General features: G+C 43.5%; 1 protein-coding gene across 1 annotated transcript in view; it reads right to left on the bottom strand.

The window, feature by feature from the left end:
• LOC124593828 (peripheral plasma membrane protein CASK-like) overlaps positions 1-16,402 on the bottom strand; it is a 703,051-nt gene that overhangs the window by 361,886 nt on the left and 324,763 nt on the right. The window contains exon 7 of the mRNA XM_047132179.1: positions 612-787. Within this exon, the coding sequence (XP_046988135.1) occupies positions 612-787 (176 nt within the window). The remainder of the gene's footprint in view (positions 1-611; positions 788-16,402) is intronic.

The raw sequence follows: 16,402 nt of genomic DNA, 5'->3' as shown, positions 1-16,402 counted from the left end.
CATCCCAAAAACCATCAACGTAAAACTTCGTAAAATTTTATTGTTGTCAAGGAAAAGTGTAACTATGAATTACGTAACTTCAGTCAAATTAATTAAAGAATAACGTCAGCTTTGCTATTAAAGAATAACGTCAGCTTTGGTAATAAATACAGCCACTTATTATGACAGCCCACCAGCAGTTAATAGAGTATAGTAAACCAGAGGAAGTATATTCACGTCGCAGTTCGATGTAGCAGTCAGATGGCGATTCAGTAACAGTAAAAAAGGTAAGGAACAGCTTTGGCTTATTGCAGATAACGACTGAGGGCCACGACGACGACACACTCTATGTTTCGTCGAAATAATCAGCAAATCGCTTTTAATAAACAGCACTTAAATTTGTATGCGAAGATTGAGAAAGAGAATTAATTTCAAAGGGAAGATTTCATTTGTTATTATTAAGCAAGAGATAGAAATCCTAAGGGAAGGTTTCATAGGTTGTTGTAGAAGGGAAGGTTGCGTAACAAAAGAGATATAGAGAAGACGGGAAGGTTTCACTGTCACCTGACTTGAAGTGGAACACTGTGATTAACAGTCAGCCTCTGGCCAGGCAGAAGGGAGCGAGTACTCACGTGGAGGCGGCCGCGGCAGATGCACTCGTAGAGGCGGTCTCGCGTGCCGAGGAAGGGCAGCGTGCCGGACAGCAGCACGTGCAGCAGCACGCCGGCCGACCACACGTCCACCGGCTTGCCGTACAGCCGCCGCGCCACCACCTCGGGCGCCATGAAGTGCGGCGTCCCGATGCGCCCTGCAACCATCGCCACCGACCGTCAGCCCACCAATCGCCATTTCATCCTCATGCAAGTGTAAGTGTAATTCACTCGGGAAGTAGCGCAGCCGTTAAACGGCAATACCGATTCATTTAAGATATTGAACATCAGTACACACAACAGTTTAGAGCGGAGTTAGAGACAGTAACAAAAGTCTGGGAGATGTTAATACAGGAGAGGGGATCAGTGAGAGTGAAGATGCCGATCATGTTGGAGGTGTGAACAGACGTCAGTAACCCCAATGCAGACGCTGTCTGTCTTGTGATGTAAACAGAGGTGACAAAAGTAATCTGGGAGCGATGGTATCACGATGGCGGTGGTATCGCGTACACAAGGTATAAAAGGGTAGTGCATAGGCGGTAATTACTCAGGTAATTCATGTGAAAGGTTTCCGACGTGATTATGGTCGCACGACGGCGATTAACACACTTTGAACGCGGAAACGTAGTTAGAGCTATACTCGTGGGCCACTTCATTTCGGAAATCGTTATGGATTTCAGTACTCACCCGCCCGCAGTGTAAATAGTGTGCCGAGAATACCATATGTCAGGCATCACCTCTCACTACGGACAACGCTTTGACCGACGGCCTTCATATAACGACCGAGAGCTGCGGCGTTTCCGTAGATTTGTCACTGTTAACAGACAAGCAACACCGAGTCAAATTATCGCAAAAATTAACTGGAACGTAGAACAAACGTACTCCGTTAGAACAGTGCGGCGAAATTTGGCGTTAATGGTTCAAATGGCTCTGAGCACTATGCGACTTAACATCTATGGTCATCAGTCCCCTAGAACTTAGAACTACTTAAACCTAACTAACCTAAGGACATCACACAACACTCAGTCATCACGAGGCAGAGAAAATCCCTGACCCCTCCGGGAATCGAACCCGGGAACCCGGGCGTGGGAAGCGAGAACGCTACCGCACGACCACGAGCTACGGACTTGGCGTTAATGGACTAGGGCAGCAGACATCGCATGCAGCGCCTCCCCTGGGCTCTTGACCGTATCGATTGCACCCTACACGACTGGAAAACTTTGGCCTCGTCAGATGAGTTCTCATTTCAGTTGGTAAGAGCTGACGATAGGGTTCAAGTGTGGCGCAAACCCCAAAAAGCCATGGACCCAGGTTGTCAACAAGGCACTGTTAGTGTCTCCATAATGGTGCGGGCTGTGTTTGCATGAAATGGACAGGGTCCTCTGGTCCAACTGAACCGATCACTGACTGCAAGCGATTATGTTCGGCTACCTGGAGACCGTTTGCAGCCATACATGGACTTCATGTTCCCGAATAACAATGACATGTCACCAGGCGACATCTAAATCTACATGATTACTCTGCAATTCACACTTAAGTGCCTGGCAGAGGGTTCACCGAACCATTTTCATACAACTACTCTACCGTTCCACTCTCGAATGGGGCGTGGGAAAAACGAACACCTTTCCGTTCGAGCTCTGATTTCTCTTATTTTATTATGATGATAATTTCTCCCTACGTAGGTGAGTGTCAACAAAATATTTACGCTTTTGGAAGAGAAAGTTAATGATTGAAATTTCGTAAACAGATCTCGCCGCAAAGAAAACCACCTTTGTTTCAGTGACTGCCACCCCAACTCGCGTATCATATCAGTGACACTCTCGACCCTACTGTGCGATAACACGAAACGACCTGCCCTTCTTTGCACTTTCTCGATGTCCTCCGTCAATCCTACCTTGTAAGGATCCCATACGCTCAGCAATATTCCAGCAGAGGACGGACAAGTGTAATGTAAGCTGTCTCTTTCGTGGGTTTGTCGCATCTTCTAAGTGTTCTGCCAACAAAGTGCAGTCTTTGTTTCGTCTTCCCCACAATATTATGTTTGGTATTGCCAATTTAACTTGCTGGTAGTTGTAATTCCTTGGTATTTAGTCAAACTGACAGCCCTTAGATTTGTACGATTTATCGTATACCCAAAATTTATCGGATTTCTTTTAGTACCCATGTGGATGACCTCGCACTTTTTTTTGTTTAGGGCCAATTGCCACTTTTCGCACCAAACAGAAATTCTCTCTAGATCATTTTGTAGTTGGAATTGATCGTCTGATGGTTTTACTAGACGGTAAATTACAGAGTCATCTGCGAACAATCTAAGGGGGCTGCTCAGTTTATCACCCAGATCTTTTATATAAATCAGGAACAGCAGAGGGCCTATGACACTACCTTACGGAACGCCAGATATCACTTCTGTTCTACTCGATGATTTACCGTCTATCACTACGAACTGTAACCTCTCTGAGAGCCCGGCCAGTGTGGCCACGCGGTTAAAGGCGCTTCAGTCTGGAACCGCGCGACCGCTACGGTCGCAGGTTCGAATCCTGCCTCGGGCATGGATGTGTGTGATGTCCTTAGGTTAGTTAGGTTTAAGTAGTTCTAAGTTCTAGGCGACTGATGACCTCAGACGTTAAGTCCCATAGTGCTCAGAGCCATTTGAACCTCTCTGAGAGGATATCACGCATCCAGTCACACAACTGAGACGATACTCCACATGCACGCAATCTGATTAATAGTCGCTTGTGAGGAACGGTATCACAAGCCTTCTGGAAATCTAGGAATATGGAATCGATCTGAGATCCCTTGTCGACACCACTCATTACTTCATGGGAATAAAGAGCTAGCTGTGTTGCACAAGAACGACATTTTCTGAATCCGTATTGGTTATGTATCAATAAGTCATTTTCTTCAAGGTGATTCATAATGTTCGAGTACAGTTTATGCTCGAAAATCCTACGGCAAATTGGGGTCAGTGATATAGGTCTGTAATTCAACGGGTTACTCCTATTTCCTTTCTTGAATATTGGTGTGACCTGTGCTACTTTCCAGTCTTTAGGAACAGACCTTTCGTCAAATGAGCGTTTGTATGTGATTGATAAGAAAGGCGCTATTGTGTCTGCATACTCTGAAAGGAACCTGACTGGCATACCATCTGGACCGGAAGACTTGCCTTTCTTAAGTGATTTGAGTTGTTTCGCAACACCTAAGATATTTACTTTTATGTCACTCATGCTAACAGCTGTTCTGGTTTCGAATTCTGGAATATTTACTTCGTTTTCTTTCGTGAAGGAATTACGGAAAACTGTATTTAGTAACTCCGCTTTAGTGGCACCATCATCGGTAACATTTCCATCGCTATCGCGCAGCAACGGTATTGACTGTTTTTTGCCACTGGTGTACTTAACATACGACCAAAATCTCTTTGGGTTTCCTACCATATTTTGAGACAATATTTTATTGTGGAAACTATTAAAAGCATCTCGCATTGACGTCCGCACTAAATTTCGAGCTTCCGTGAAACTAAGCCAGTCTTGGGGATTTTGCGTTCTTCTGAATTTGGCATGCTTTTTTCGTTGCATCTGCAACAGTGTTCTGACGTGTTTTGTGTACCATGGTGGGTCAATCCCGTCTCTTGTTAACTTATGCGGTATGAATCTATCTATTGCTGTCGATGCTGTATCTTTGAATTTGAGCCATATCTGGTATACACTTACATAATTAGGTTGGAAGTAATGGAGACTCTCTCTCAGGAAGGCATCAAGCGAATTTTTTAAGTAGATATATTTTGCGTTTATTTTTAGTGGTTTTGTTTGATATGGTTTTGAGTCTCGCTACAATAACCTTGCGTTCAATAGTCCCTGTTAGCGACTGGTTTGAAGAATATTGCAATATCGAGCAATTGATCTGCCCACCCAGATCGTCCGACATGAATTCCAACGAACATTTATAGGACACAATCGAGAGGTCAGTTCCTCGACAGAATCCTGCACCGGCAACACGTTCGCAGTTGTGGACGGCTATAGAGGCAGCATGGCTCAAAATTACTGCAGGTGACTCCCAACGACTTGCTGAGGCCATGCAACGTCGATTGCTGAACTATGCCGGGCAAAAGGAGGTCCAACATGGTATTAGGAGGTATACGATGACTTCTGTCACCTCAGTATATTATTGACGTCACAGTGACTACGGCAAAGGCCTGGGGGGGGGGGGGTTATTGGTGTTTAACGTCCCGTCGACAATGAGGTCATTAGAGACGGAGCACAAGCTCGGATTAGGGAAGGATGGGAAAGGAAGTCGGCCGTTCCCTTTCAAAGGAACCATCCTGGCATTTGCCTGGTGTGATCTAGGGAAATCACGGAAAACCTAAATCAGGATGGCCGGACGCGGGATTGAACCGTCGTCCTCCCGAATGCGAGTGCAGTGTGCTAACCACTGCGCCACCTCGCTCGGTGCAGGCAAAGGCGTACCCAGCAAGGAGCAGAGTAGGCCAGCTACCTCCACCCTCTCTCTTCTTTACAACAAAAGCTAGCAAACCGAATCTGCATCCTGTAATTCCAATTCGAAAAGGGTATCAATTCAGTAAGTTTGACGACAGCAGTGTGTAATGGATACTGTCTAGTAGCAAGTGTGTCTAGAGCTGTGATCTCTTAAAACTATTTTGTTATTCACCGCAAAACTAACATTAGTCGCCCTCTCCCCCACCAGTAATTTTTTCAGGGCCAGGGAACGTTCTTCTGTCACGGAGAAATGCTTGAATATTATTTAATAAGTAACGCAGAAACACTGCAAAATCAATGAAGTGTTATGCAGAAAACTCACTTCAGTTTAACACAAATACATTAGTAACTAGAAACAGGTTATCCTGTTCATCTGCAGAGAATTGTGTTGACTCTGTGTCCTCTCGAGTCATTTAAAACTGGTCAATTAATTGGAATATTTAACGTCGGTTAGTTAAGTATTATCAAATAGATTACGTGTGAAAACCGTACCGAATTGTGCTAACTCGAGGTTTACTGAGCTATACACTAATTGGAGGACTATTTACACTACAAAATACAATTAGTGCTTAAAGGAACACTATTTGTAGAAAACGTACAGGTAGTTGTAAGTTTACATTTACTTATTTTTGCACTCAATGAGGCAAACTTCGAAGACAATCGAACGAGCAGCAAACTGGAGGTAACAACATAAATCTATGTACGCGAAAGCATTAGACGCATCTTCATATATTCCTTTTTTACAGTTGTTCTTATTTCAAGTTATTCCTATTTATCTAGTGTCGTTAAGTTGTATTGTATGAACTAATGTCTTAAGTGTTGTGTTACTAAAGGCGAAGCTAATAATTAAAAAAATTTATTTCGATTGAAAGTAGGAATGTACTGTAGGGCCTGCTTTAAATAATCACGGGAGAGCAGGTTTTCAGAAAGCAATAAAAAAGTAAATCTGATCCGAAAACTTTTGATAACTGTTTTACATTGTGTACTCACTGAAGACAGTCCACCATACACAAGTAGTAATAACTGACTGTTATGAGTCCAATGTTTTGACAGCAAAGTCTTCTGTATACGCCTAATGTTCATTCTGTAACATAATTACCAACTGGGTACTATAGGGCACGTCGACTGCTCATAAATAATAGTAGTTGCCGAGAGTGAACAGAAACTGAGTGGGTGTTTAACGAAGTGGAGCAGGTGCCAGCTAGTGGCTATAATATGCACATGCACTGAAGGACAACGCGAGGCAGGTGGACACGTCGTATGGCTAGACGCTGAACTCTGACGAGAGACTCTTGAAGAGGGGACTAACTTTGCTTTCTAGGAAGTACAGTAGAATAAAGAATAAAGATGCAAGAAAGACATATTATCAAAATATTCGCAAGGCGAAAGCGCCTTCAAAAAACAGAAGTATCTGCTGGCAACTAAAAATTGAAACCCGAAGATCAGAAAAAGATTTACTCAGAGCAATGTTTGCAGCACACCTCTATAATTGTCCGTAACGTCGATAGTGGGTAATTTAGAAATAAAATGTTTCTAAGTGTGATGGAATATGAGCCCAGATACTTTCATCGAGAAAGGAAAGATAATATCCTGCGTCGAATCAACAAGAAAAAGTGCCAAATAAATAACGTAAAGAATCAAAAGAATTAAATGAGTGGGCGCCTGCTACGACAGGAGCCGTTCTGGGAACTGTAGTTGAAAGGGCGAAGGAAGGAATCGCAGAGACAGCCCTACACACGAGAGAATGCACGACAGGTTGAGTTACCAGAAGGTGTGCGCCCACAGTGTTCCGAAGCAGCTCAGCGAACGCAAAAGGAATTCATTACGGGGCTAGCAATGCAACCCCTGTTCCTTTGTCAGTAAGACCCGGAGCGGATCGTCACCGGTGACGACAGGCGATGCCATCACTCGGAGCCAGAGAAAGCGGGACAGGATGCAAGGGAAGAATGCGTCGTCGCCTCCCTTAAAAAATTCAAAGCTGCGCCCTCAGCAGGCAAGGTGATGCTCACCGTCTAGTTCGATGTTCGATACTGATCGAAATCCTAAAGCACGGAAAAACCCTTAACAATGGCCTGTACTGTGGGACACCCCGTAGCCTGGGCTGCTCACGGAGGAAGTGATTCCGATAAAATGCCTCCACATGTCTGCAAGGTGATTAAAAGTGAAATGGCCAAATTGAAGTGGGAGCAGCTTGAGCATCCGCCCTACGGCCCGGATAGGTCGCCCCGCGACTGCCATGTGTTTGGTCCGCTAAAAATATCTCAAAGGGAAGACAACGGAGGACTGGTGTCTGTCACAGTAACGAGAATTCTGGGAACCGGGAATCCTTTGGCTCGTTGAACAGTGGTGATTACTTTCGAATAAAAGGTTCAACTATACTCATAATGTTGTTTGGTACCTTTTGTTTTCAACGTCCCTTGTATTTATTATATTTAATAAGTACTGTTTGCACAGTTTATTTCACATCCTGGAAGCACCAGGAAGTGCTACAGGTCATTACTTTTCACAATATACGAGGGTGAGTCAAATGAAAACCTTAAATATTTTTTTAATTATTATTTATTGTGCAGAAGTGATACAAAGCTGTACCACTTTTCATCATAATCTCCCCCACGCTCAATGCAAGTCCTCCAGCGCTTACAAAGTGCTAATTCCTTTAGAAAAAAAATCTTTTGGTAGTCTGCGCAACCACTGATGCACCGCGTGGCGTAACTCTTCATCAGAACGGAACTTCTTTCCTCCCATTGCGTCTTTGAATGGTCCACACATATGGAAATCGCTTGGACAAGGTCTGGTGAGTATGGTGGATGAGGAAAGCACTCAAAATGAAGGTCTGTGTTTGTTGCAACTGTTGTACGGGCAGTGTGGGGCCTTGCATTGTCATGTTGCAAAAGGACACCTGCTGACAGCAATCCACGTCGCTTTGATTTGATTGCAGGCCGCAGATGATTTTTTAGGAGATCTGTGTATGATGCACTTGTGACAGTGGTCCCTCTAGGCATGTAATGCTCCAAAATTATGCCTTTTTCGTCCCGAACGAGAGTGAGCATAACCTTCCCTGCTGATGGTTCTGTTCGAAACTTCTTCGGTTTGGGTGATGAGGAATGGCACCATTCCTTGCTCGCTCTCTTCGTTTCCAGTTTGTGGAAGTGAACTCAGGTTTCGTCCCCAGTAACGATTCTTGCAAGAAAGCCATCACCTTCTCGTTCAAAGCACCGAAGTAGTTCTTCACAAGCATCAACTCGTCGTTCTCTGATTTCAGGAGTCAGCTGCCGTGGCACCCATCTTGCAGACACTTTGTGAAACTGGAGCACATCATGCACAATGTGGTGTGCTGACCCATGACTAATCTCTAAACATGCTGAAATGTCATTCAGTGCCACTCGGAGGTTTTCCTTCACTATGGCTTCAAGTGCTGCGACGTTTTGTGGAGCCACAACTCGTTGTGCCTGACCTGGACGAGGAGCATCTTCCACTGAAGTCACACCATTTGCCAACTTCCTTCTCCATTCGTAGACTTGCTGCTGTGACAAACATGCATCACCGCACTGAACCTTCATTCGTCGATTAATTTCAATAGGTTTCACACTTTCACTACGCAAAATCCGAATAACAGAACGCTGTTCTTCCCTGGTGCAAGTCGCAAGTGGGACGGCCATCTTTATACTGATATGCGACGGTATGCGTGCATCTGCACTATGCTGCCACCTACAGGCCATTCTGCACGCTGTTTGTAGCACGCTTACCAACTTACAGGATACTGGCGCGAAATTTCTGTTTGTTATTACAAATTTAAGGTTTTCATTTGACTCATCCTCGTATATGGGGTGAATCACGTAAGACGCAACACCCCTTTTATTTAGTGAACGGTTACAGATATCGAAATACGGTTTTCGGCAAATGTTAGAGCGTCGAGGTGGCAGGTATTTTTTGTTTGGTTAATGGTTTTAGCGCTGGTATCAACGGAGATATTGAACCAAGTACATTTTTTTTTTTTTTTAAATGGGACCGTATACTTTATAATTGGATTCGATATATCCTGAGAAGACAATTACGGCGATATAGCGTTTGTTAGTGTTGACGTTGAAACCTGTCGTAAAAAAATCGAGAAATTTCCTAGAAATTGAGATCATGGTGGCTGAAGTCGGCATTAGTGGTGCAAACACCGTCAAGCAGAGCTCTCGTGCTACGCTGTCTCAGAATGTCAAGACATTTGCCTGTTTACTTGTCTGCACTGCAGGCCGCTCATTTCTGCTTCAACATTCGTTGTGTGCAGACTTGAACACCAACGACGAGAAACTTGATATACTCTTTTATATGGTGAATGTATAAGAAATGCCGGAAAAACAGTACACCGGTGTAGGGCTATCTGTCCGGATTGCCAATGTCCGATGCGCCAGGAAGTTGCAACAACTATTAAGACGCTAGTGCGGACAGGCTGCGTGAACGTCAAAGAGTGGACAAGAAAGAAGACTGCAACAGACAGAGAACCGAAGCAGCTGTTGTGGCTACGGCGCTAATGAATCCGCACGGTGGTACGAGACATAGTGCCAAGGAATGTGGGATCAGCCAGACGAGTGTCATTCGCGTCCTCCATCAACAGAGTTTCCGTCCCTGCTACCGGTCACTAAATCACGAATTCGATGACCGGGATTTCGAACGTGGTACAAAATTTTGTCGGTTTGCACTTCAGCAACTGAGAGCCTACCTTGCATTTTCCAACGTGTGCTCTTTACCGATGAAGCAACGTATATTAACCACGCTAATGTAAATTTGCATAACGTGCACTACTGGAAAGGCGAAAATTCACACTGGCTTCTTCAGGTGAAGCATCACCGGTTGTAGAGCATTAACCGTATGGTGCGCCATCGTAGGAAATTACATTGTGGGACCTTATTTCAACTCTAAATTGACATTCGTACACACTTTCTGACGAACTTTCTGCCGGTTCTTCTAGAAGCGGTACCACTGGATATTCCACAGTTTATGTGGCTGCAACATACGGATGTCCATCTCACTCGTCCCGTGTTGCAACGAAAATAATGAATGAGAACATTCCTGGACGTTCGATAGGACGAAATTCTGTTTTCAACTGGCCTGCGAGGTCCCCCGATTTGACTCCTCTTGCTTCCTTTCTTTGGGGAGCACTCAAAGATGCAGTCTATGACGCTAAACGATATGTGTCGTTGAATCGCCTGTGCATGCTCTACCATATAATCCACTGTAATTACACCTGTTCATCGTTCTTTCGAACGGCGACTGCAATGTGCCTTTCAGCTCATGGTCAACAGTTTGAACACATGGTGAAAGAAAGGGTAAAGTCTTTTTTTAAGACAAAATACGTGTTATGTGATTTGGGTAGTAACAAAATCATTGTTAGAAAACTGTTTACTGCATTTACGTGTGTACGAAATATCTTTTCAATGTCAAACAAGCCGACAGCGTGTATTGCCCGTAGCTGGTAACACTGTCATTACGTGCTGATGTTCAGCATGAAACGACGTTTCGTTAAGAAGAATATTTATTTTGTGGTGTACAGGTGGTTATCGAAGTATTTTTGCTACAATGTTTAGTTCAACGTGTGTATCTCACATGGTATCATTTAGAGCAGTGTTGGTAGAGAGAGTTGTCTGACAGCACATATTTCATCTCTAAGAAGCACACAGCGATGTACGGGAAAAGATAGGTCAAATCTTCCTTCTAACATTTAGATATCTATTACAGAAGTTGTTGTTTTGCAGCGTTTAAGATCTCTTTACTTTTGAAGAAGAACAGTTGATACCTGTGTGTCAGCTCACGTAAATCTGGGACGATACAGAATTGTAGTTTTTCTAAACTCTTTGTTATACCCTACATTCTAGCCTATGTCTTTTTTTTGTGGTTTTAGGGCGCACTACTTCAACGGTCATTAGCGCCCAGACTACGTTAGGAATGCACCGCGAGGCACAAGTCTAAAACAGCAACTAAAAGGGAAAACACGATAAAAGACAGATTGACAGGCATAGGATTAAAAAAACAGCATAATCAAATGTCCTTAGACAGGTTTGTCAAGTTGATAAAACGAAGAACGCGAGCAGCTGCTCCTGGGTCATCCGCTAAAATGGTATCTAGAGTACATGGCAGGCCAAGATCAAGACGCAGTGTATTAAAATCCGGACAGGACGTTAAAATGTGGCGGACCGTCAGCAATTGCCCACATGGGCAGAACGGCGCCGGCGCAGCCGTCAGCAGATGGCAATGGCTGAACCGGCATTGTCCAATTCGTAACCGGGCCAAAACGACTTCCACCCGCCGAGAAGGGCGTGAAGAGGACGTCCAAGCCGCGGGGAGAGGTTTCAAGGCCCGAAGATTGTTGTCCGTAAGTGCAGCCCAATCGGCATGCCACAGCGATAAAATGCGCCGACAAATTACCCTGCTACAATCTGATGAAGGGACACAACAAAGCCTATGTCGTATTTCCGTATACAACATTCGTAGGTGAAACTGCATCTAGGTCGTAAGTTGGTTCAAGGGGAAATAAAGCTCTATTCTCGTAGCGAAGGCCTACCTCACGATATACGACAATACAGCCTGGTCTGACACACCTGCTTGGTAAGTATCAGCATCGCAAATGCCGTTGTATAAAACGCATGTTTGATCATCAGCTGCTTTTATTTTAAACCCAAATAACTGGATTGAGCCATGGACCATCTTCGTGGGTATACGACAGGGGACTTTTACAAGCAAAGATATTAATACTAAATGTAAACAGAGCACTACTGTAGTTTCCAGCCACCGTGCTCTCACATTCTAGGATCCTTTTCGATATTTTTTACGGCAGGTTTCAAAGTGAACATTGTTGTTGTTGTTGTTGTGGTCTTCATTCCTGAGACTGGTTTGATGTAGCTCTCCATGCTACTCTATCCTGTGCAAGCTTCTTCATCTCCCAGTACCTACTGCAGCCTACATCCTTTTGAATCTGCTTAGTGTATTCATCACTTGGTCTCTCTCTACGATTTTTACCCTCCACGCTGCGCTCCAATACCAAATTGGTGATCCCTTTATGCCTCAGAACATGTCCTACCAACCGGTCCCTTCTTCTTGTCAAGTTGTGCCACGAGCTCCTCTTCTCCCCAATTCTATTCAACACCTCCTCATTAGTTATGTGATCTACCCATCTAATCTTCAGCATTCTTATGTAGCACCACATTTCGAAAGCTTCTATTCTCTTCTTGTCCAAACTATTTATCGTCCACGTTTCACTTCCATACATGGCTAAATTCCATACAAATACTTTCAGAAATGACTTCCTGACACTTAAACCTATACTCGATGTTAACAAATTTCTCTTCTTCAGAAATGCTTTCCTTGCCATTGCCAGTCTACATTTTATATCCTCTCTACTTCGACCATCATCAGTTATTTTGCTACCCAAATAGCAAAACTCCTTTACTACTTTAAGTGTCTCATTTCCTTATCTAATTCCCTCAGCATCACCCGACTAAATTCGACTACATTCCATTATCCTCGTTTTGCTTTTGTTGATGTTCATCTTACACCCTCCTTTCAAGACACTGTCCATTCCGTTCAACTGCTCTTCCAAGTCCTTTGCTGTCTCTGACAGAATTACAATGTCATCGGCGAACCTCAAAGTTTTTATTTCTTCCCCATGGATTTTAATACCTACTCCGAATTTTTCTTTTGATTCCTTCACTGCTTGCTCAATATACAGATTGAATAACATCGGGAGAGGCTACAACCCTGTCTCACTCCCTTCCCAACCACTGCTTCCCTTTGATACCCCTCGACTCTTGTAACTGCCATCTGGTTTCTGTACAAATTGTAAATAGCTTTTCGCTCCCTGTATTTTACCCCTTCCACCTTCAGAATTTGAAAGAGAGTATTCCAGTCAACATTGTCAAAAGCTTTCTCTAAGTCTACAAATGCTAGAAATGTAGGTTTGCCTTTCCTTAATCTAGCTTCTAAGATAAGTCGTAGGGTCAGTATTGCCTCGCGTGTTCCGATATTTCTACGGAATCCAAACTGATCTTCCCCGAGGTCGGCTTCTACTAGTTTTTCCATTCGTCTGTAAAGAATTTGCGTTAGTATTCTGCAGTCGTGACTTACTAAACTGATAGTTCGGTAATTTTCACATGTGTCAACACTTGCTTTCTTTGGGATTGGAATTATTATATTATTCTTGAAGTCTGAGGGTATTTCGCCTGTCTCATACATCTTGCTCACCAGATGGTAGAGTTTTGTTAGGACTGGCTCTCCCAAGGCTGACAGTAGTTCTAATGGAATGTTGTCTACTCCCGGGGCCTTGTTTCGACTCAGGTCTTTCAGTGCTCTGTCAAACTCTTCACGCAGTATCATATCTCCCATTTCATCTTCATCTACATCCTCTTCCATTTCCATAATATTGTCCTCAAGTACATCGCCCTTGTATAGACCCTCTATATACTGCTTCCACCTTTCTGCTTTCCCTTCTTTGCTTAGAACTGGGTTTCCATCTGAGCTCTTGATATTCATACAAGTCGTTCTTTTATCTCCAAAGGTCTCTTTAATTTTCCAGTAGGCAGTATCTATCTTACCCCTAGTGAGATAAGCCTCAACATCCTTACATTTGTCCTCTAGCGATCCCGGCTTAGCCATTTTGCACTTCCTGTCGATCTCATTTTTGAGACGTTTGTATTCCTTTTTGCCTGCTTCATTTACTGCATTTTTATATTTTCTCCTTTCATCTATTAAATTCAATATTTCTTCTGTTACCCAAGGATTTCTACTAGTCCTCGTCTTTTTAGCTACTTGATCCTCTGCTGCCTTCACTACTTCATCCCTCAAAGCTACCCATTCTTCTTCTACTGTATTTATTTCCCCCATTCCTGTCAATTGCTCCCTTATGCTCTCCCTGAATCTCTGTACAACCTCTGGTTCTTTTAGTTTATCCAGGTCCCATCTCCTTAAATTCCCACCTTTTTGCAGTTTCTTCAGTTTTAATCTACAGGTCATAACCAATAGATTGTGGTCAGAGTCCACATCTGCCCCTGGAAATGTCTTACAATTTAAAACCTGGTTCCTAAATCTCTGTCTTACCATTATATAATCTATCTGAAACCTGTCAGTATCTCCAGGTTCCTTCCATGTATACAGCCTTCTTTCATGATTCTTGAACCAAGTGTTAGCTATGATTAACTTATGCTCTGTGCAAAATTCTACCAGGCGGCTTCCTCTTTCATTTCTTACCGCAATTCCATATTCACCTACTATGTTTCCATCTCTTCCTTTCCCTGCTATGGAATTCCAGTGACCCATGACCATTAAATTTTCGTCTCCCTTCACTATCTGAATAATTTCTTTTATTTCATCATACATTTCTTCAATTTCTTCGTCATCTGCAGAGCTAGTCGGCACATAAACTTGTACTACTGTCGTAGGTGTGGGCTTCGTATCTATCTTGGCCACAATAATGCGTTCACTATGCTGTTAGTAGTAGCTTACCCGCACTCCTATTTTTTTATTCATTGTTAAACCGACTCCTGCATTACCCCTATTTGATTTTCTATTTATAACCCTGTAGTCACCTGACCAGAAGTCTTGTTCCTCCTGCCACCGAACTTCACTAATTCCCACTATATATAACTTCAACCTATCCATTTCCCTTTTTAAATTTTCTAACCTATCTGTCCGATTAAGGGATCTGACATTCCACGCTCCGATCCGTAGAACGCCAGTTTTCTTTCTCCTGATAATGACATCCTCTTGAGTAGTCCCCGCCCGGAGATCCGAATGGGGGACTATTTTACCTCCGGAATATTTTACCCAAGAGGACGCCATTATCATTTAACCATACAGTAAAACTGCATGCCCTCGGGAAAAATTACGGCTGTAGGTTCCCCTTGCTTTCAGCCGTTCGCAGTACCAGCACAGCAAGGCCGTTTTGGTTATTGTTACAAGGCCAGATCAGTCAATCATTCAGACTGTTGCCCCTGCAACTACTGAAAAGGCTGCTGCCCCTCTTCAGGAACCACACGTTTGTCTGGCCTCTTGTAAGAGGTCCATGCTTAAGGAATTTGTTGCCAGCGCACTCGAGCAGATGTAATTTCGATGGATTGCTCACGCGCTGCCTGCGATATGTAAGCTGTAAGAGAATCTCAGACCGAAGAGCAGTGTTGTATGCAGTAGGAACCGTGTAGCAGTTGGAGTAAGTAGTTGCTAGCGAGCAGTCTGGTGTATCGTGTTGGCTGGGCCGGTCGTATGGAGCAATGGCGGTGCCTGAGCGTTGTAGTATAAGGTAAAAGCAGCCTCGCACATATGTAGTATTGTTATATCAAGTCCCATGTAAATGTTTTAAAAAAATCTCTTAATAATAATCTTTCTCATAAAAAGTAACTTTTGACAATCATTCATTTCAATTTAAAGAAGTAACTAATTTCTCCAATCCATGGTCATCCTGATTATTGTAAAGAAAAATCATTTGTGTCTTTTTATACATGACAAATCTATCGGCCAGCATTGCACAGGGCTGTGCCAGAAAAATTTCTTATAGGAGCTGATATATACGCGTTATCCGGCGACCTTATTGAGGTAAGAATTTTCAATTTATTCAGAATGATCTTTCAGGGCCATGACGCAGCACTGCTGACGTCCAGAATTTACCAGTTTAAATTCACAGTCAATGTTTGAAAGGTTATAAGTGAGTCGCAATTTTTTTATCTGGAGGTTAGTCACATTGTATTATTGGTAGGTTACAGAATTTGTTTATTGGGAGGTTACGCTGAATGTGAATGATATAAATAATTATATTTTACTGTTGGGAGGTTACGGAATTTTTTGTGGGGAGGTTACACTCTAAACAGATACCCCTCCGTTGTGGTTGCACCTACGGTACGGCTATCTGTATCGCTGAGACACGCAAGCCTCCCCACCAACGGCATGGTCCATGGCTCATTGGGGGGGGGGGGGGGGGGGGGGGGGAGTTAAATTAACAAACGCTATATCAGCGTAAATATCTTCTCAAGAGCTATCGAATACAGTATGGTCTCATTTAAAAAAAAAAAAAAATGCGCTTACTTCAATATCTCTCGTAATAGCGCTAAAAGAATTAACCAAACAAAAACATACGTGCCCCTCGACGCTCTATCATTTGTCGCAAACCTCATTTCGATATGTGTAACCGTTCACGAAATAAAAGGGGTGTTGCGTCTTATGTGATTCTCACTGTAGAAACGACGTATCGATAATGGCAGAACTTCGATGAGTCTTTTCTTGTTTGGTGCTGTTGTATACAGGGCAGCAGACCTG

This window comes from Schistocerca americana, chromosome 1, assembly GCF_021461395.2.
Source record: "Schistocerca americana isolate TAMUIC-IGC-003095 chromosome 1, iqSchAmer2.1, whole genome shotgun sequence".
Lineage (NCBI taxonomy): Eukaryota > Metazoa > Arthropoda > Insecta > Orthoptera > Acrididae > Schistocerca > Schistocerca americana.
The sequence above is the reverse complement of the archived record's forward strand: the minus strand, read 5'-3'. Positions and strand labels throughout refer to the sequence as shown.